General features: G+C 47.1%; 1 protein-coding gene across 1 annotated transcript in view; it reads left to right on the forward strand.

Moving 5' to 3' along the window:
- DNMT3B (DNA methyltransferase 3 beta) overlaps window positions 1-6,176 on the forward strand; it is a 244,084-nt gene extending 237,908 nt beyond the window's left edge. Inside the window, exon 19 of the mRNA XM_029611336.1 lies at window positions 4,577-6,176. Within this exon, the coding sequence (XP_029467196.1) occupies window positions 4,577-4,718 (142 nt within the window). The 3' untranslated portion in view covers window positions 4,719-6,176. The remainder of the gene's footprint in view (window positions 1-4,576) is intronic.
- The last annotated feature ends 16,549 nt before the right edge of the window (window positions 6,177-22,725 follow it).

Consider the following 22,725-nt stretch of genomic DNA (forward strand, 5'->3'; position numbering starts at 1 on the left):
TCGCCCCGTGAGCAAGTGTCCATGTGCAACTGCTCCACGACGGAAGGACTACTCAATTCGCCTCCAGCTACCAGCAGAGATACGTTCTCAGCTCCAGTGGTAGCTACAGGAAGACCACCTAAGCAGAGGAGTAAGCCTATCCCCACCGAACTGGATCTTGCTCACCACGGATGCAAGCCTGCGAGGGTGGGAAGCCCACTGTCAGGAACTGATGGCCCAGGGACAATGGAACAAGGAAGAGGCAGAATGGACCATAAACCACCTGGAAGCTCGAGCAGTCACACTAGCCTGCCTGCAACTCAGACACAGTCTCCGAGGCAAGGCAATTCGAGTAATGCAACAACTATTGCTTCCATCAACCACCAGGGAGGAACCAAGAGCCAGCAGGTGTCTCTGGAGATAGACCCTCTCATGGCATGGGTGGAGATAAACCTACAAGGGATCTCGGCCTCCCACATCGCAGGAAAAGACGTCGTCTCAGCAGACTTCCTCAGCAGAGAGAACCTGGACCCGGGGGAATGGACGCTGTCGCCCACAGCCTTCCAACTGATAGTAAATCGTTGGGCACTGAGACGGGTGGCCAGTAGATCCATGGCTGGGAGGACACAAGTCCCCAGGTTCTTCAGCCGCAGACAAGAGCCTCAATCCCAAGGAATCGATGCTCTCGTCCAGACTTGGCCAGAGGAAGACTTACTGTATGCATTTCCCCCCATGGCCACTACTGGGCAGGGTCATTCGCAAGATAGATTACCACAGGGGACTAGTTCTATTAGTGGCCCCGGATTGGCCAAGACTACCATGGTACTCAGACATGCAAAGACTCCTTGCGGGGAACCTCTGTGCCTACCTCCACACAGGGACCTTCTCCGGCAGGGCCCGATTCTCCACGAAGATCCATCTCGATTCTTTCTTACGGTCTGGCCCTTGAGAGGACTTGCCTGAAGAAACGCGGTTACTCAAAGGCCGTGATTAACACCCTGCTCCGAGCGTGCAAGTTCTCCACATCCCTGTCATGCATACGGATCTGGAGAGTATTCGAAGCCTGGTGTGAGGACCATGGGATTCTCCCGCGGACAGCCAAGATTCCCATGATTCTGGAGTTCCTACAGGACGGTATGAAGAAGGGATTGTCTCAACTCGCTCAAGTTCCAAGTACCTGCACTGGCCTGCTTCAGAGCAGAAGTGGATGGTATCCGGCTATCAACTCATCTGGACTTATCCTGCTTCCTGAAAGGTGTTAAACAACTCTGACCACCCCCTAAAGTGGCTGGTGCCTCTGTGGAATCTCAATCTAGTTTTAGACTTCCCTAGCTGGGACTTCCTTCAGACCAACACGCGGTCTGTCACTACGCCTCTTAACATTGAAGACGGCATTCCTGGTGGCAGTATGTTCAGCTCGTCGCATCTCTGTATTTCAGGCACTATCCTGTCAGGAGCTGTTCCTTAGGTTCACGCCTGGAACCTTTGCTGTAGTTACATGATGTTAGGTTCTATATTAGGAGCTACCACCCAGGAAAAAGATCTAGGCATCATAGTGGATAATACTTTAAAATCATCGGCTCAGTGTGCTGCAGCAGTCAAAAAAGCAAACAGAATGTTAGGAATTATTAGGAAGGGAATGGTTAATAGAACGGAAAATGTCATAATGCCTCTATATCGCTCCATGGTGAGACCACACCTTGAATACTGTGTACAATTCTGGTCGCCACATCTCAAAAAAGATATAGTTGCGATGGAGAAAGTACAGAGAAGGGCAACCAAAATGATAAAGGGGATGGAACAGCTCCCCTATGAGGAAAGGCTGAAGAGGTTAGGGCTGTTCAGCTTGGAGAAGAGATGACTGAGGGGGGATATGATAGAGGTCTTTAAGATCATGAGAGGTCTTGAACGAGTAGATGTGACTTGGTTATTTACACTTTCCAATAATAGAAGGACTAGGGGGCATTCCATGAAGTTAGCAAGTAGCACATTTAAGACTAATTGGAGAAAATTCTTTTTCATTCAACGCACAGTAAAGCTCTGGAATTTGTTGTCAGAGGATGTGGTTAGTGCAGTTAGTGTAGCTGGGTTCAAAAAAGGTTTGGATAAGTTCTTGGAGGAGAAGTTCATTAACGGCTATTAATCAAGTTTACTTAGGGAATAGCCACTGCTATTAATTGCATCAGTAGCATGGGATCTTCTTAGTGTTTGGGTAATTGCCAGGTTCTTGTGGCCTGGTTTGGCCTCTGTTGGAAACAGGATGCGGGGCTTGATGGACCCTTGGTCTGACCCAGCATGGCAATTTCTTATGTTCTTAACTATGTTTAGATCACAAGGAATAGGAAAATATTTATCCAGAGGTTTAAGATGTTAGGCCTGTCATCAATCTGTCTACTGTAGGTTACTGGGACATAGGAATTCCTGCTGAATTCGTCTGCTCCTGTAGCACTAAGATGAGCTCTTTTTCTAATCTTGAGTCGGATAGGCATAAGAGGGGAGCAAGATACTTAAATGGGTTCTGATAGACTTGTGAACACCAGATAGAAAATGTTTTCCTTTTAAACTTTTAAGATCTTCTGGTAGAGCAGATGCAGATTTGTGAGGCAAGACTTGCCTTGGGTAAAGCCATGCTGACTTTGTTCCATTAAACCATGTCTTTCTATATGTTCTGTGATTTTGATGTTTAGAACACTTTCCACTATTTTTCCTGGCACTGAAGTCAGGCTAACCGGTCTGTAGTTTCCCAGATCGCCCCTGGAGCCCTTTTTAAATATTGGGGTTACATTGGCCACCCTCCAGTCTTCAGGTACAATGGATGATTTTAATGATAGGTTACAAATTTTTATTAATAGATCTGAAATTTCATTTTTGAGTTCCTTCTGAACCCTGGGATGTATACCATCCGGTCCAGGTGATTTACTACTCTTCAGTTTGTTAATCAGGTCTACCACATCTTCTAGGTTCACCGTGATTTGATTCAGTCCATCTGAATCATTACCCATGAAAACCTTCTCCATTACGGGAACCTTGCCAACATCCTCTTCAGTAAACACCAAAGCAAAGAAATCATTTAATCTTTCTGCAATGGCCCTTTAACCCCTCAATCATCTAACAGTCCCAACTGACTCCCTCACAGGCTTTCTGCTTCGGATATATTTTAAAACATTTTTACTGTGAGTTTTTGCCTCTACAGCCAACTTATTTTCAAATTCTCTCTTAGCCTCTCTTATCAATGTCTTACATTTAACTTGCCAACGTTTATGCATTTTCCTATTTTCTTCTGTTGGATCCTTCTTCCAATATTTGAATGAAGATCTTTTGGCTAAAATAGCCTCTTTCACTTCACCTTTTAATCATGCCAGTAATCATTTTGCCTTCCTTTCACCTTTCTTAAATGTGTGGAATACATCTGGACTGTGCTTCTAGGATGTTTTTTTTTCTTAAGTGTCCATGTCTCTTGCACACTTTTTACCTTTGTAGCTGCTCCTTTCAGTTTTTTTCTAATTTTTCTCATTTATCAAAGTTTCCCTTTTGAAAAGTTTAACACGAGAGCCTTGGATTTGCACACTGTCCCCCTTCCAGTCATTAATTCAAATTTGATCATATTATGATCACTATTGCTAAGCGGCCCCACCACCGTTACCTCTCTCACCAAGTCCTGTGCTCCACTGAGAATTAGATCTAAAATAGCTCCCTCTCTCGTCGGTTCCTGAACCAATTGCTCCATAAAGCTATCATTTATTCCATCCAGAGTAAACAAGCTGCAAGCACTAGTCTCATATTTGCTATATACCAAAGTTTTCCACAATAGAGCAGTTTTGAAAACATCTTAAGTTTCTACCAGAAGTGGTCTCTCCCACATTATTGCTAACTTTTTCCAAGAGCAGACATTAAAGGAAAACAGGGTCTTCATACCTTGGCTTCAGAAGAGCTGCGTCTTACAACTACGCATCTCTTCCAACCCAGTCAAACAGGGGCTTCCAGTTAGAAAAAGAATTTTTCATTTGGACTTCTGATTGTTATCTTAGGGTTATTCTCAATCAGGCAATGAACTTTAATCCAAAGTGAAACCCCATCACGTTAGGGCTACAGCAGCTTCCTTACCTCATCTTCACTTTGCTTCAAAAGATATTTGAAAAGCTGTCACTTGATCTTTTGTCCACACATTCATTGCTTCGTGGCAAGATTTGCATTGGTTGAATGTTATTCACTACTATATAAGAACTTAAAATGTTTCAAGCTTTGGAGTCCCCTCTTCTATGGCCGATTACTGTCCTGCTTGTCCACAAAGAAAGCAAAGTTGCTTACCTGTAACAGGTGTTCACTGTAGACAGGATAAATCAGCCACACACTCCCACCCTTCTCCTCCTCAGAGTTGAAGTTTAGTTTGCCGTAAGGACTGATGACGCTTCTGACAATACTCTAATTATTTCTCCAAAAATTTCTGAGCTCAAGAGAACTTTACCGTTTGGTACTATCAGATGACCTCATCCACCTGTATGGCTAATTTCTGCTGTTTATGGAGAACACAAGATACAAGTAAGCAACTTTGCTGTGCCATACCTGTTTGTAAGTTGCTGTCTTTTGTTCCCTTCAGTAACTGGGAGTTTCCAGCACACTGCACGGATACGTTCAACACGGGTCGTGGGGCTCGTCAGAAGCTGCTGGGAAAGTCATGGAGCTTTCCAGTCATTCGGCATCTCTTTGCCCCATTGAAGGCATACTTCAGCTGTGAATAAGGCGGCGGCCGTCTGTGATGAAAGATGAATGTGAACTGGTAAAAGGATGAACAGAAGGGTGGAACTTTGCCACGGTGCCAAAAGCTATTCTGATAAAATTATTGCCAAAGTTGCAGTCTTTGTAATGAAAGTGCTACAATAAAGTGTTATGAAAGCTTCTCTTTTTAATGCACAGACGACATGCGAGGATATACTTGTTACATTGTAGGTTTTTAAGAGTAGAACTGCTGGACAACACATATGCAATAGCATTATCCTAGTGACATATCACCAAACAGGCTTGATGTCCAAAATTGATTGCAAAATACTTCCTATAGTAGCTGTTTAAAAAGATGCCAAAGATAGAAAAGTGCATCAGGATCAATTTCCGAGGCAGGTCTTCTAGTGCAGGTAGGCTGGATTCTCAGCGCAATCACTGTGCAAGGGTGAGTCCTAGGGGTCACGCTTGCAGGCTCCCAGCCATGAACACTTGCTGCAGTGAGGGGATAGAAATAGAGGGGGGGGAAAAATCCCTAGATAGTTGTGAATGAAAATTCATGGTGCCAAATCTCAGCCCTGGTTCTGATTTAACTGGAAAATCAAAGCAGCAGGAGGAAACTGCCAGGTGCAACCAGGCAGTCCTGCATCACTGCAGCTTTAGTGCTCCTACAACCAGGTAAGGCTGAAGACTCTGGACTCCCAGCATGCTTCCTGCTAGGGAGCACCTGCTCAGAGTCCTTCCCTTCCCAGAGTTACAGCTGACCTTGCTCTAGCTGTAGCACTCCATTGCTAGGGCAGAAACCCAAAGATACAATCCATTTCACAGCGACAAATAGTCCCAAATAAAAACTGCTTTTAAATCTATCTTCAACTCTATCGTGGCAATTCATTTCATCGAGTCAAACAGTCCCAAAAAATTTAAAAAAAAGCTATTTTAAATCTTGCCCTTGTTTTACATTCAGGTTCACAGGAACAGGCAAGCAGATTATAGTGACCTTTAAATACCCTGTTGCTGGTATTCAACAGCATAGAAAAGGAGAAATTACTACTTACCTGATAATTGTTTTCCTTAATCTAGATAGATGGACTCAGGACCAGTGGTTATGCACCTCTACTAGCAGATGAGTCGGAGCAAACTGACACCACAGTTTATAAACTCCTGTAGTGACATCAGCCCAACAGTATTCTCTGCAAAAGCAACTGTGAACAGACTAGCAAAAACATTAAAAATAACAGAACTATTTCCATACTCAAACAAGAAACTGAACTCGGGCGAGAACATATGAATACTAGTGTAAGGTCTGGATGAACACTTACCAGTAATTCCCTGGAACACGCAACTACACAGGAGGACTGTACCACAATCATTCAGCAGCCAAGGGCAGGAAGCTGAATCCATCTCTCTACATTAAGGAAAACAAAATTATCAGGTAAGTCATTTCTCTATTTCCTAGCGTGTAGACAGATGGATTCAGGACCAGTGGGATGTACCCAAGCTTCTCCCGAATAGGGTGGGAGGCTGCACACGGTCCAGTCAACACCACACGTACAAAGGCTGCATCCTCCTGGGCCTGCACATCCAGATGAGGATACCTGGAAAAGTTGTGTAAGGAGGACATCACATCACAGCTCAGCAAAAGTCGATGGGAGACCAACTTCAGCCCTAACCTGAGTAGGCAACGGCTTTTCAGCAGCCACATTCGCGGCTGTGACCACCTCCTTAATCCAGTGAGCTACTGCAGCCCGCGAAGCTGGTTCACCCTGTTTTTTTCCACCATGAAGGACAAGCATGCGATCCGTCTTTCGGAAAGGTTTAGAAGCCTCCAGATACCTCACGCCATGTCTCAACATCCAAGGGACGCAACAGGGGATATTCCTCTGCATTTCTTTCCTTATCCAAGGACGGCAAAGAAATGGATTGATTCTGGTGAAAAACCAAGACCACCTTAGGCAAAAATGAAGGAATAGTATGCAGCTGTATCACTCCTGGAGTCACCCGAAGGAATTTCTCCCGGCAAGACAAGGCCTGCGGCTCAGAAATTTAACACACAGAACATATTGCCACAAGAAGCACAGTTTTCAAGGTCAGTAACCGCAAAGAAAGGCCCCCGCAGCAGCTGAAACTTAGGACCCACCAAGGAATCCAACACCAGACTAAGACTCCACAAAGGAACCAGGAACCGCAGGAGAGGACGAAGATGCCCCACTCCCCCAAGAAGTGGGCCACATCAGGATGAGACGATAAAAATACACCATTCACCTGGCCCCTGAAACAGGCAAGAGCCACTACCTGTACCTTCAAGGAATTAAGGGCCAATCCTTTATTCAAACCATCCTGCAGGAATTCTAAAATGAGCAGTATCTTAACCGAATGAGGAAGCAAACCTCGATCTTCACACCAAGCCTCAAACACACCAAACCTGTGAGCCCTCTCAAGATCCATATTGTGAGACAAAACAGTCTGATCTTCTTGAAGGACAGGCCCCTGTACAGCAGAAAACAGAAGGGAAAGTCTATCAGGAGTCTTCACAGATCTGCATAATGTGATCTCCTGGGCCAATCTGGTGCCACCAAGAGCACCATCCCCTAGTAGTCTTCTACCCTCCAAACTATTCTGCCCAACATAGGCTATAGGGGAAAGGCATACAAGCAGCTTTTCTTCCGGGCAGTCCTGCACGAGAGCATAGATACCCAGGGACTTTGGATCTCTCCTGAGACTGAAGAATCAAACTTTTGTACTGTGAGAAGTTGCCAGAAGGTCTAGAAAGTGAAGGTCTCAGCGATCTATCAGCTGAAACGCCGTGTCCAACAATACTCATTCTGTGGGGTTCAGACTCTCTGCTGAGAAAGTCTGCTCTTATATTGTCTTTTCCTGCAATGTGTGATGCCAAAATGTCTTGAAGATGCATTTCCACCCATTTCATAAGTTGGTTTATTTCTTGCGACACTTGCTGGCTCTTCTCTGCCGATTGATGTAAGCCACCATCATTGCGTTGTCCGATATTACCCAGACCGCTCAACCCTGCAGCTTATCACTGAACTACAAGCATGTCAGCCAGACCACCCAGGCGATTGATGTTCCAGAGATACTCTTCTGTATTCCAGCACCCTTGTGCTGATAGTTCCTGACGGTGATCTCCCCAACCTTGGAGGCTCACAGCTGTCGTGAGCACCAACTAGTCTGGCGATGTCAGCGAGACTCCCTTTCTCAGATGATCCACTTGCAACCACCACTGAAGGCGAGAGCAGACTTCCATCGGCAGATGAAGCCTAATCGAATAATCCTGGGACTGCAGGTTCCAACGAGACAGCAGGGAGCGCTGAAGTGGACACATATGCACCCTCGACCACTGCACCACTTCCAGGGTTGCTGCCAAACAGCACCTGTGGATAGGACCATAATGTCGGGCGCATAGTGTTCACCAAGAGACGCACCTGGGACATCAAATTCTGAATATGAGCTCTGGCACAAAAATTTTGCTCTGCTACGTGTCAAACCACACACCCAGATACTCCGACTGAGATGGCTGAAGACTGCTTTTGGCCAGGTTCATCACCCAGCCAAGATCCTGCAACAAGGATATTACCTTGTGGATCACCAGATGGCTCTCTCAGAGACTTGGCCTGAATCAACCAGTCTAAATACGGGTCTACTAGGATTCCAGTCTCTCTCAGTTCTGCTGCCACCACCACTATAACCTTGGAAAAGGTTCTAGGAGCATTGGCTAGACTGAAAGGCAGCACCCGAAACTGATAATGGCACGAAAACGTTGGTGTTCCACTTGGATAGGAATATAGAGGTATGTCTCTGACAGATCCAAGGAAGTCAGGAATTCCCCCAACTGTATGACCATTATTACCAAGTGCAATGTTTCCATGAGAAAATGAGTCAACAGCAAACGAGTTCACCACTTTGAGATCCAGGATGGGATGAAAGGAGCCCTCTTTCTTGGGCACAATGAAATAAATGTAATATCGCCCCATATTTTCTTGAGATGTGAGTACTGGAATAACAGCCCTCAGACTGAGAAGCTTTGATAGTGTAGATTCCATCGCCTGCTTCTTCTGTGGAGAGTGGCAGGGAGACACCATGAACACGTCCCGAGGACCACTGTGAAATTCCAGCGCATATCCTTCTCGTATCACTTCCAGACCCACTGGGTCTGATGTGATCTCGACCCACCTCTAATAAATGAGAGGTGTCCCCCTATCTCCTGTTCACAGAGGTAGGTCAGCAAACATTCATTGGGAGGCTCGGCAGGTTCCACTACCCGAGTCCACACCCCACTTGTGCTGTCTGGAACAAAAAGACCGAGACCTGCCAAAAGGCAGAGTTCTCTGAAAGGTGGTTCCTCTGTAGGGACGAAAATGCTTGGAACCCCTTAGACGACCCCTCATACCAAAGGGGTGCTGTAACTGCTTATCTTCCAGCAACAGAGGAACCAGAGATTTGACCCACTTATTGGCCAGCTTCTACAACTCACTTCCAAACAAGAGCGAGCCTTTAAAGGGCAGTTTCATAAGGTCAGCCTTGGAGGTCGCATTGGCCGACCAATTCCTCAGCCATAACTGGCGTCTGGCCGCTATTACCAAAGCCATTCCTCTGGCTGAGGTGCGGACCAAACTGCAGCCCACATCTGCTAAAAAGGCAGTGGGTTCCACAACTGCCCTGGAATTCACTCCAGAGTCAACTTCCTGAGAGAGACGCAAACAGAGTGAGCCACCAAGGAACTACAGGAAGCTATCTGCAATGGCATTGCCACTGCTTCAAAATGCTTAAGGATGGCTTCAATTCTCCTATTATGAACATCCTTCAAAGCCGCTGCTCCCTCCACAGGGACAGTCAGTTTAGAGACAGCACAGACAAGTGCATCCACTTTCAAAAAAACACAGGTGCTCTCTCACCACTGGATCCAGGGGGTGTAGGCCTTCCAAGATCTAACCCCCTTTAAAATTTGCATCTGGAACGTCCCACTCAAGATCAATCAATTCTTGAATGGCCTCCATGACCGGGAAAAAACCAAGAACCAAAATGGGATTTTTCTTTGGTTCAGACATAGAATCTGCCCCAGGGACTCCCAGCATCTTCAGTGTCTGGGAGATCGGGGCCGGCAGCTCATAGTCCTATAGGATTCCAATCCTGGGGGATTTCCCCATCCTCCAGAGAGAGTGTTAGGATCTGCCTCATCATCAGTGCCCTCCGGATTCCCGTCAGGGACATCTGCAGCTCGAGGTGTACTTTGGTGCTTAAACATAATACACCGGAGGAGGGAGAAGCCACCGTCTGACAGGATTGGATGGGGCTGAGGACCGCACCTGAAGGAAGGATTGTAATCCCTGAAAAAAATTCTACCCAAGAAAAGGTAGAAGGATCCATACCAAAGCCAAGAGGCCTGTGTGGTTCTGCCATCCCCTGCTGAGCAACCAATCAAGGGAGTTCCAATATCAGGCGTCCCTCCTGACATCTTTACCCATAACTTCATCAGGCTTAGTAAAATCAGAGGAAGGTAATTCTCAGAGCCTCTAAACAGCGCTGGCATAAGTTAGAGGACATGCCAGGTTGAGATGCTCATATATGACAGGCAGCGCTAGGTGCTTAGGTTGCTTAGCTATAGGCACCATTTTTTTTTTTGGCATCCAAACGTTTTGGGCAATGATAGGCACCCCAGCCTAAGTGCACCAGACACAGCCAAATAGTGTGCCCAGAATAAGTGCACGTCCAAACCGGATGCCCAGTGCCAGAAACCTAGCTGAACTGATTTCCAGAAGAGGGGAGCCAAATGCACTTGCAAAAGCACGCAAAGGGGCCAAGCCAAAAGAGGCTGCTCAACCTGCCAGGGTGCCCCTGTCCCTGAACCTCCCTCGGGTTGGAACGAAGTCAGAATGGTGCACCAAGCTTGGAGACCAGAGAAGGGGAATCCCTGAAAATAACCACCTTCACCGTTTTAACACTTACGTGAGTTCAGCCCTTCCCGGCTGAGTACAGAGACTGTCTCTGGCTGTGGGGGGAGGGCATATGCTGTCTCCACCTTGCTTGGATTCCTGCACCTGCTGCCTTTAAGCTGTACAATCAGCTAAGTCCATGCCGGCTGAAAAAAACGGCTACCAGACCAAGGCACTCATCTGAGGGACCATGGAAATCACCTCAGGAATTCTGAACTGGGGGAGGGATCATCTGGTATCGGGGCAATCAATTTTCTTTTCAAAACTCTCCTTCTAAAATCTGAAGCAATCCCCAAGAAGGGAGATGCACATTCACCATCTGCTGGAGACTGAGAATACGGGCAGGCTGTCACTACAGGAGTATATATACTGCGATGTCAGTTTGCTCCATCTGTATCTGCTGGTAGAGGTGCATAACCCAGTGGGGTCCTAAGTCCATCTGACTACAAACTAGGAAATAATCCACTATACCTGTAATTTCCCCAATCTCATTTGCAGTTCAATAAAAACACACAAATCAAAATGAAAATACATTCACCAAATCCTCACCCACCTTTCCCAACTGTTGCCTTGCTTCTTTCTCTGAGGCAACACACCTGTATGTTAGGAGATGCCCTCTTCAATACTCTTCCAGTAAAGGTTGATGGGACCTGTAGTCCAGAGTTTGAGCCAAACTGTTTGCACAGCAGTCTGCCCACGTCTGGCCCATGCACCTAATTACACCAGGTCAAAAGATATAGAGCAGAACTAAACTGGAACGTACACACTAGAAAGAAGTTTGGTAACTGCTGGAAGCAGAACTGTGCCTTGATAATATAGAATTTATTTTGGTTAGGAACATGGCTTAACGACAGTTTTAAAAGAAATGCTGTGGAAGATTTGATTTTTCTTATAATGGAGACGTACCATCACCTACCAAATATAAAAATTCACACTTTGTTTTAGATCTCAGGTATTTGATAATTGTCATTTTGTGCAACCAAAAATTAAAGATTAATAAACTGATTATGGTTGAGAATTAATCAATAACCAACACTGGAAAATGTCTCTGGAAAAGCAGGAATAATTTCAACCATGCATGCAAGTGACCTCTGACAGTGCTGACATGGAACATGCTCCCAGAGCCCCAAAATACCAAGACGTCCTTCTGAACATGAGCAGGGATTCCTGCACTGCTGCCGTGCAACCACGCACGCAAGTGACCTCTGACAGTGCTCCCAGAGCCCCAAAACACCAAGACGTCCTGAACATGAGCAGGGATTTCTGCACTGCTGCCGTGCAACCACGCATGCAAGTGACCTCTGACAGTGCTCCCAGAGCCCCAAAATACCAAGACGTCCTTCTGAACATGAGCAGGGATTCCTGCACTGCTGCCATGCAACCACGCACGCAAGTGACCTCTGACAGTGCTCCCAGAGCCCCAAAACACCAAGACGTCCTGAACATGAGCAGGGATTTCTGCACTGCTGCCGTGCAACCACGCATGCAAGTGACCTCTGACAGTGCTCCCAGAGCCCCAAAATACCAAGACGTCCTTCTGAACATGAGCAGGGATTCCTGCACTGCTGCCGTGCAACCACGCACGCAAGTGACCTCTGACAGTGCTCCCAGAGCCCCAAAACACCAAGACGTCCTGAACATGAGCAGGGATTTCTGCACTGCTGCCGTGCAACCACGCACGCAAGTGACCTCTGACAGTGCTCCCAGAGCCCCAAAACACCAAGACGTCCTGAACATGAGCAGGGATTTCTGCACTGCTGCCGTGCAACCACGCATGCAAGTGACCTCTGACAGTGCTCCCAGAGCCCCAAAACACCAAGACGTCCTGAACATGAGCAGGGATTTCTGCACTGCTGCCGTGCAACCACGCATGCAAGTGACCTCTGACAGTGCTCCCAGAGCCCCAAAACACCAAGACGTCCTTCTGAACGTGAGCAGGGATTTCTGCACTGCTGCCGTGCAACCACGCATGCAAGTGACCTCTGACAGTGCTCCCAGAGCCCCAAAACACCAAGACGTCCTTCTGAACGTGAGCAGGGATTCCTGCACTGCTGCCGTGCAACCACGCATGCAAGTGACCTCTGACAGTGCTCCCAGAGCCCCCAAACACCAAGACTTCCTTCTGAACGTGAGCAGGGATTCCTGCACTGCTGCCGTGCAACCACGCATGCAAGTGACCTCTGACAGTGCTCCCAGAGCCCCAAAACACCAAGACGTCCTTCTGAACGTGAGCAGGGATTTCTGCACTGCTGCCGTGCAACCACGCATGCAAGTGACCTCTGACAGTGCTCCCAGAGCCCCAAAACACCAAGACGTCCTTCTGAACGTGAGCAGGGATTCCTGCACTGCTGCCGTGCAACCACGCATGCAAGTGACCTCTGACAGTGCTCCCAGAGCCCCCAAACACCAAGACTTCCTTCTGAACGTGAGCAGGGATTCCTGCACTGCTGCCGTGCAACCACGCATGCAAGTGACCTCTGACAGTGCTCCCAGAGCCCCAAAACACCAAGACGTCCTTCTGAACGTGAGCAGGGATTCCTGCACTGCTGCCATGCAACCACGCATGCAAGTGACCTCTGACAGTGCTCCCAGAGCCCCAAAACACCAAGACGTCCTTCTGAACGTTAGCAGGGATTCCTGCACTGCTGCCGTGCAACCACGCATGCAAGTGACCTCTGACAGTGCTCCCAGAGCCCCCAAACACCAAGACTTCCTTCTGAACGTGAGCAGGGATTCCTGCACTGCTGCCGTGCAACCACGCATGCAAGTGACCTCTGACAGTGCTCCCAGAGCCCCAAAACACCAAGACGTCCTTCTGAACGTGAGCAGGGATTCCTGCACTGCTGCCGTGCAACCACGCACGCAAGTGACCTCTGACAGTGCTCCCAGAGCCCCAAAACACCAAGACGTCCTTCTGAACATGAGCAGGGATTCCTGCACTGCTGCCGTGCAACCACGCATGCAAGTGACCTCTGACAGTGCTCCCAGAGCCCCAAAACACCAAGACGTCCTTCTGAACGTTAGCAGGGATTCCTGCACTGCTGCCGTGCAACCACGCATGCAAGTGACCTCTGACAGTGCTCCCAGAGCCCCCAAACACCAAGACTTCCTTCTGAACGTGAGCAGGGATTCCTGCACTGCTGCCGTGCAACCACGCATGCAAGTGACCTCTGACAGTGCTCCCAGAGCCCCAAAACACCAAGACGTCCTTCTGAACGTGAGCAGGGATTCCTGCACTGCTGCCGTGCAACCACGCACGCAAGTGACCTCTGACAGTGCTCCCAGAGCCCCAAAACACCAAGACGTCCTTCTGAACATGAGCAGGGATTCCTGCACCGCTGCCGTGCAAATCTCTTTAGTTGTTTTTCTTCCATTGAACCTAAAGGATGCATTTGCGCTCTCTGTACGAAGCTGCTTGTTTTTTGGGGTAATACTGGTGCTGTGTTAACAACTTCCAAATGTTGAGAGCTCTGCCTCTGCTGCCTCAGGTCAGTAATTGATGTCCCCTAAAGCTCTCATAGAGACCTAAAACTAAGATTTCATTTGCTTTCTCTGCCAGAGAAGAAAAGGCTCGAGACAAGTGCAGAGACCGCGACTCCCCTTCAGCATCTTCTGGGCATAATAGCGAGAGGCAAAGGTCTCCATCGAGGCCAGGAGAAGTCAAGCATGGAGAAAGTCTTGCACCGAAAATCCATCATTGCATACGAAGGTGCTGAAGAGAAGAGCTGTGGCAGAGTTTTCAGCACCCAGGGGCCAATGCTTGTGTTTCTTCCCTGGCAACCCTCTCCCCCAATGATTAAGGGCAAAAAGGCAGGAAAGAAACCAAGCAAAAGCTTCCCTGCCTGTGGACAGGCTGCTAACACTGCAGGCAAAGAACAAGGACTGATGGAACATTTATACTTTCTTCCAAAACTTCCACTTCTGTCCATTAGGAGAACAAAAAAAGGAAAAATCATTCCAAGTTAGTGCTTTCAGACTTGCACACATCACCAAACACAGACTAAGTGACCACAAATTAGAAAGAGAAACATGGAGACAAAAGCCAAACTCTGCCTGCGGTATAACAGAGAAATAAAGAAATACTCAAGATGCACATTTTGCAAATGACAGAAAATAAAGTTATCCCACTTCCCATCTCAGAGAAGCAGAAGCAATAGCAGTCTCAGTCTCTTACCCCTCCCGCGGTCTCCAGTCGTGCTGCTCCCCCCCATCCAGGCTCATATGCAGTAGTGGAAACACACAGAAGCCACCATTCCTCAAAACTAAAGCAAGACATGTAACGCCAAACAGCATCCAATAATTACAACTAAGGAGGAGAAAAAGTGCCCCTTTCCAGTCCATTAGTAGTGGGGGGGTGGGGGGGGGGAGGGAAGAAACGTTCTCCTCTCTCGCTCTCATATACACACATGCACCCTTCTACACCTCCATCTCCCTCTCTCCCCTTCCCATCACTCAACCCTTTCTCCCCTTCCTCACTTCTTCCCTCATCCCTCACTCCTGCTTTCCCTCACCACCCTTCCCTCTCTCATACCCCTTTTCCCTTCCCTGTCACCACTCAGCATGTGATCCCCCCCCCCCCCAGTAGTCCTTTTCTTCCTGTTTGCCGCTATAGTACCCATCTCCCCCTTACACACACGTGCTCTTCCCCACGCAATCCCACATGTGCACAATGGCAGGCGCTGCACAGCTCAAGTGGAAAGCCTTGGGCAGATGTGGGGCAAAGTGGACTTGAGATTAACAAACACCAATGGTCGTCCCCCCCCAAGACATTGCCGTTCATTCACTCCCTCCCCAGACGATCTCCGGGTCCAGTCACCCCTTCCACATTGATCCCCGCTATATTTGCTCCCCCTCCCAATCATCTGATTCATTCGCTCACCTGCCTAAGCCCGTGTTGTGCTGTGAAGCAATCAGGCCCTGGCAGGGGAGGAAGGAGAAGGGCCTGAGCACTGTTAGGCCCCGCTCTCCTCCTCGCTTACCACAGGCAGGTGAATGAAGGAATCCAGAGGGGGAGGGGAGTTCTACTGCCACCAAGCTTTTCATTCTTCAGCTCACCCCCTACATCCCGCTGCCCCCCGGCTGAAAATATCTGCACCAAGGCACATCAGCGGTGTAGAAGCTTACGGTGCAAACTGCAGCTCCTAATGAAAAGGCCACTCCACCCATATTAGTGGCAGAATTTGACGTGGGGCTTCCTTTATAACACCATCCTTTCATACAGAATACTGTGTACAGTTCTGGTCGCCGCATCTCAAAAAAGATATAGTTGCGATGGAGAAGGTACAGAGAAGGCGACCAAAATGATAAGGGGAATGGAACAACTCCCCTATGAGGAAAGACTAAAGAGGTTAGGACTTTTCAGCTTGGAGAAGAGACGACTGAGGGGGGATATGATAGAGGTGTTTAAAATCATGAGAGGTCTAGAACGGGTAGATGTGAATCTGTTATTTACACTTTCGAATAATAGAAGGACTAGGGGGCACTCCATGAAGTTAGCATGGGGCACATTTAAAACTAATCGGAGAAAATTCTTTTTCACTCAACGCACAATAAAGCTCTGGAATTTGTTGCCAGAGGATGTGGTTAGTGCAGTTAGTGTAGCTGGGTTTAAAAAAGGATTGCATAAGTTCTTGGAGGAGAAGTCCATTAACGGCTATTAATCAAGTTTACTTAGGGAATAGCCACTGCTATTAATTGCATCAGTAGCATGGGATCTTCTTAGTGTTTGGGTAATTGCCAGGTTCTTGTGGCCTGGTTTGGCCTCTGTTGGAAACAGGATGCTGGGCTTGATGGACCCTTGGTCTGACCCAGCATGGCAAGTTCTTATGTTCTTAACCACCCTACTACTCCATGGACTTTTCCTTTAATGGAAGCCTTTTTTAGGTACCTTTTGTAACCAACTGGACTCTTGTCCATATCTCCATTACAGTAGAAAATTCATAGCTCCATATCCTCCAAAAAAAAAAAAAAAAGCTATTGCATAAACCTCCAATAGCATTTCTTTTCTAACTTACAATGGAAGACTGTTCCATAATTTAGGAATCAACATAGAAGACAGATTTTGAAATTTTACATAGTGGAAATTTCTTACCAAGGGGAGTTACCATTGTAAGCCATACTGGGAGTGAATAACTCAATGGGTATTTCTAACTTATCCTCTTCTGCCAATGAAGGGGTCTTTGTTCTCGAAGAATTTTAAATGCGAGGACCAAGATTTTAAATTTACACCTCAGTTTGATAGGTAACCAATGTAATTTTGCAAATAATGGCACTGTTGATTCTCATCTAGATCATCCCAGAACTAGCCTGGCTGCTATATTTTGAACCACTTGTAGCTTCCGAATTAAATAACCAGGAAGCCCCCCCAGTATATAAGATTGCAATAATCTAGAACTGCTATAACCAGTGCTTATCCAGTCAATACTGGGGTAATTGAAACCTCCCATTATTACCGCACTACCAATTTGGTTAGCTTCCCTAATTTCTCTTAGCATTTCACTGTCCATCTCACCATCTTGGCCAGGTGGTTTTTTTTAAATGATATCTTTTATTAGGAGCACAGGAAAAACAAACATGGGCAAAATATATAGCCAGCCAGCTGACATATAGATTACAATACAGCCAAAATTGTCTGTATAACCGCAATTAAATGTTTTCCCAAAGATCCAATTTTTACATTTTTGTAGAGACTCCCCCCCCCCCCCCCCCCCCCCCCCACTTATAGTTAACAGCACTCACGCACACATTCATACATCACACTCCCAGGTGCCCAAATCCGCAGGAGCGTCGCAAAGGGCAGTTGCCTTCCTACCCCTGAGAAGGCTCTTTTCAGAATGTCCACTGTTATGGACTCCCCCAGATTCTCCTGCCATTTAGACACCAAGTACGGTAGGTGGGTGGTGGGAAGCACAGCTTTCAGCTGAAACATCCACACCTTAAGAACATAAGAACATGCCATACTGGGTCAGACCAAGGGTCCATCAAGCCCAGCATCCTGTTTCCAACAGTGGCCAATCCAGGCCACAAGAACCTGGCAAGTACCCAAAAACTAAGTCTATTCCATGTAACCATTGCTAATGGCAGTGGCTATTCTCTAAGTCAGTGGTTCTCAACCTTTCTAATGCCGTGACCCCGCAATACAGTTCCTCATGTTGCGGTGACCCCTCGCCCCGCCCTCGCCTCGTGAGGGTGGGGTGAGGGCGGGGCTTTGGTCATATGGGGGCGGGGTTATGGATGGGGTTGGATTTTAGTGCACACTTATTTAATTATGACATTTATAATGTGAATGTAACTCAACTCACCATAGGTTCTCACATGCATGGCACACTGACCCATGATCGTCACGGGGCTAGATGTAAAAGTACAGTTTGTATCCACAGGAACCCCCCTGACCCACAATAATGGATGTAAAGCAGAATTATGACATTCCCCATACAACTCACCCTACAAAAAAGATATTCTGGTTCTAGTGACATCTCAGTAACAGCAACTCAAACTCCTTCTATTTCCAGGCTCAATAGCCCTACTTATGAAAAGACAGCAGTTTACCACCAATGCATGTCCTCTGAGAAAACACAACAAATAAGACCGATACAAACGCTTACATGCTAGCAAAATATCTCATCTCGGTAACAGACACAGAACCGACCTAACATACTCCCAGAATCTGTAGTAATGCACATAAACTAATCCGCACACAGTTACACCTGTATTATGGAATACACTCAAACAGGAGCAACCCTATCTATGAAAAGGCAACACTACAAATATTAAATCAGGTCCTAAAAACCAATACACCTCTTATTAGGAAAACAGAACTAGCAAGCAGCTATAGATCCCCACACAGAAATAATTGTAAAACTATACTAATAAGCAGAATAAATGTTTCAAAACAGCTATGAACATCCAACAATTAAAAACTCATAAAAACTATTAAACATTCTCCAAACACCAATAAAATATTTCAAAAAAGCAGACATCACACAATTAAAATGGCAGTCAAGAAAAATAAACTTAAAAAGCCACCTTTACTTACCCCCTCCAGCAGCTCTCCTACTCCCCTTCCCTGCAGGCCGTGGCACTCACCAGAAGCAGCAGTAGAAGCTAAGCTCTATACTTATGGTCCTCTTCCTTAGTGCCCATGTCTCTCACACACACACACCATACCAGTCATGCCCCCATGACCAGTTTCTGTCTCTCACACACCAATCATCTCCCAAACAGTCTTTGGCACACACACACCAGTCACCTTCCTGAACAGTTTCTCTCATGCCATACACACACACACACACAGGCTTCCCACTCCCGTGTTCTACTTACATATATGGGCTTCTCACTCTCATAATCACTTTCTCTGTCTGTCTCTCTCTCTCTCACACACACACACACACACACACACTTCACTCACTCACTCACCAGTCTCTCACTCCCATGCTTGTTCTCTCCACATGCACAGGCTTCTCATTCCCATAATCACTTTCTCTCTGTTACACACACACCAGTCTCTCTCATTTCCATGCTCACTCTCCACGTGCACAGGCTTCTCATACCCTGAATCACATTCTCTCATATTCACACACACACACCAGTCTTTTTCTCTCACACGCACCATCACCTTACCAAGCAGTCTCTCTCTCTCATGCATGCACACTCACCCAGGTTTCTCACTCCCATGCTTTCTTTCACCCCCACAACACCAGGCTTCTTACGCCCATGCTTTCTCACATACCCAGACTTCTCACTTCCATGCTTTTTCTCTCTCTCACACACACATCAGTCACCTCCCTGACTAATGTCTCACACTCTCACATACACATCAGTCACCTCCCTGACTAATGTCTCACACTCTCACATACACATCAGTCACCTCCCTGACTAATGTCTCACACTCTCACATACACATCAGTCACCTCCCTGACTAATGTCTCACACTCTCACACACACATCAGTCACCTCCCTGACTAATGTCTCACACTCTCACATACACATCAGTCATCTCCCTGAGCAATCACTTTCATTGTCTCTCACATACACACACACATCAGCTCTCTGACCAGTCAATCACACACAGGCTGGCTGGCTGCTTCTCTCTCTTTCTCTCACTCACTTCCTCTTCTCCCCCGAGCACAAATGGGAGCTGCAGCAGCCTCCGCTGGCCAAGAAAGAAGAATCCCATCGGCCGCGGGAGGCTCATGCTGCTGTCTCCTTTCTCCATTACCGGCTACTTCTATTGCTCGAGGACCGATGCTGCAGCCGCTGCTGCTGCTGCTGCTGCTGCTGCTGCTACTTTTTCGCGCGGCGCGATTCACTTCCTGTTCCAGGTCACGGGGGGGGGGGGGGGGGGGGGGGGCAGGCGCAGGAAGAAGAAAAGGCCCAGCCACGGGTGCACAGCTTCTTCTAGCGCCGCTGCCGTTCCCGCTGGGCTTGAACGTGCTGACAGCCCGGCGGCAACAGCAGCGGGAGAGACCGGGAGCGCGCGACACACCTGCCGGTGCTTGGCGGCGCCGCGGACCGGCAAAAAACTCCCACGGCCCGGTCCCGGTCCGCGGACCGGTGGTTGGGGACCCCTGCTTTAGGCGACCCCTGTGTTTTGGGCGTTCGACCCCCACCGGGGTCGCGACCCACAGGTTGAGAACCGCTGCTCTAAGTGAACTTAATAGCAGGTAATGGTCTTCTCCTCCAAGAACTTATCCAAACCTTTTTTAAACCCAGCTACACTAACTGCACTAACCACATCCTCTGGCAACAAATTCCAGAGCTTTATTGTGCGTTGAGTAAAAAAGAACTTTCTCCGATTAGTTTTAAATGTGCCACATGCTAACTTCATGGAGTGCCCCCTAGTCTTTCTACTATCCGAAAGAGAAAATAACCGATTCACATCTACCCGTTCTAGACCTCTCATGATTTTAAACACCTCTATCATATCCCCCCTCAGTCGTCTCTTCTCCAAGCTGAAAAGTCTAACCTCTTTAGTCTTTCCTCATAGTGGAGCTGTTCCATTCCCCTTATCATTTTGGTAGTCCTTCTCTGTACCTTCTCCATCGCAATTATATCTTTTTTGAGATGCGGCAACCAGAACTGTACACAATATTCAAGGTGCGGTCTCACCATGGAGCGATACAGAGGCATTATGACATTTTCCTTTTTTTTCACCATTCCCTTTCTAATAATTCCCAACATTCTGTTTGCTTTTTTGACTGCCGCAGCACACTGAGCCGACGATTTCAATGTGTTATCCACTATGATGCCTAGATCTCTTTCTTGGGGTGTAGCACCTAATATGGAACCCAACATTGTGTAACTATAGCATGGGTTATTTTTCCCTATATGCATCACCTTGCACTTATCCACCTTGATTTTGATGAAATGCAGAGGGGTATCAAAGAAAGAATCTTCCTCCTCATATAATATTAGTTGGCTCGAATCTCCCTTGCATATTTGAAAACAATGACGAGCTTGAAGATATGCAAAAAACTGTTGAGGGGATCGTCCACCGTGTCTGCAACTGTTGAAACGAGTAAATAGTGGAGCTGTCCTCATCCACACATTGCTGAAGCAAACGAAAGCCCCTGGAGGTCCACTGTTTAAAAACACTCCCTTCCTTGGCCCAGGAGAAAGTTGCTGTTTCCCACCAGAGATAAAAAAAGGGGAAACATTTATTTATTTATTTATTTATTTATTTTGTATACCGACATTCGATCGAGATATCACATCGGTTTCCAGATAACTAAAGGAATAGGGTGGTAACAGCCCTATTTTACATTATAACATGGTATTAAATAGATATAATATTTTACATTATAACATGGTAATAAATATAACAAGTTGTAACAGAACTAACAGGAGTACATGGAACATTAGACTATAGTATATAACATATGTACATAAATGGCTTGTTGATGAGGATAAATTATGGTAAGGAGAGCAGGGAGTGTAGAGGGGGGAGGGGAGAGGAAGGGATGTGTGGGAGGAAGGTAGTGATAGGGAGGGAAAGGGTGGTGGGAGACAGCTGCGATGAGTAGACGTTGTCCAGATGCAGAGTGTCATATTTAATAAGGGCACGCCTCCCACCCCAAACAAAACTCCCTATTATAGATCTTTTTCTCTTACCCTCAGAGGCAACATTTGAAGACAATACAAAAGTTTGGGTAAAATTGCCATTTTAACGACAGCACACCTTCCCAGGAGAGACATTTCGTTTTTTGCAGGATTGGGAGGAGGTTAGCCTCATACACTTTCTTATTCTGCGCATCAAGGTGAATCCCCAGATATTTTATGGATACATTCACCCAACTTAGCGGGAACGAACAGACCCAGCGCTGTGGCAGAGCCGCGTCCAGTGGCAAAACCTCAGATTTGTCCAAATTAACATGGAGGCCCACAAAGAAGCCAAAATGGTCTATGGACTACAGAATACCTTCCAAAATCTCTCCCGGGTTCTGTACAAATAGCATATCATCTGCATATAAACCCAATTTAACCTGTTGACAGCAGATTTGTATACCTTGGTATATGGGTAACATGCGAAGCTTGATCACCAATGGTTCTAGGGACAGTACAAAAAGTAAAGGGGACAGGGGGCAGCTCTGACGGGTCCCCCTCCCAGGGAAAATGGCTGAGAAAGAACCCCCATTAACCATTACTTGGGCATGCAGGCTGGTATACAACAGCTGTACCCAACTGATACAGTCCCCACCCAGCCCAAACTTCCCCAGGGACCACAGTAAATACAGCCACTCCACACAGTCGAAAGCCTTGGCTGCATCCAGGCTTATAAGGACCCCATCCGGATTCCAGCTGAGGGGGGACTGCAACGCCATTATGGCCTTTAAGAGATTCGAGGTAGGGAGGCACCCCTTAAAGCCTATCTGATCTCTATGCACTATATCACTGAGCACCCCGTTCAAGCAGGCAGCCAAGATGGCGGCTAAAATTTTAATGTCTTGGTTGAGTAAGGAAATAGGCCTGTACCCTTCTGGGCTGTCATGGGCCTTGCCAGGCTTGGGGAGCAGTACCATAGTGGTGATATTCTGGTCCTTATCCAAGTAACCCCTATTCCGTGCAGCCAGATACATTGCCACCATTT

The sequence above is a fragment of the Rhinatrema bivittatum genome, chromosome 8, assembly GCF_901001135.1.
Source record: "Rhinatrema bivittatum chromosome 8, aRhiBiv1.1, whole genome shotgun sequence".
NCBI classification, from domain to species: domain Eukaryota; kingdom Metazoa; phylum Chordata; class Amphibia; order Gymnophiona; family Rhinatrematidae; genus Rhinatrema; species Rhinatrema bivittatum.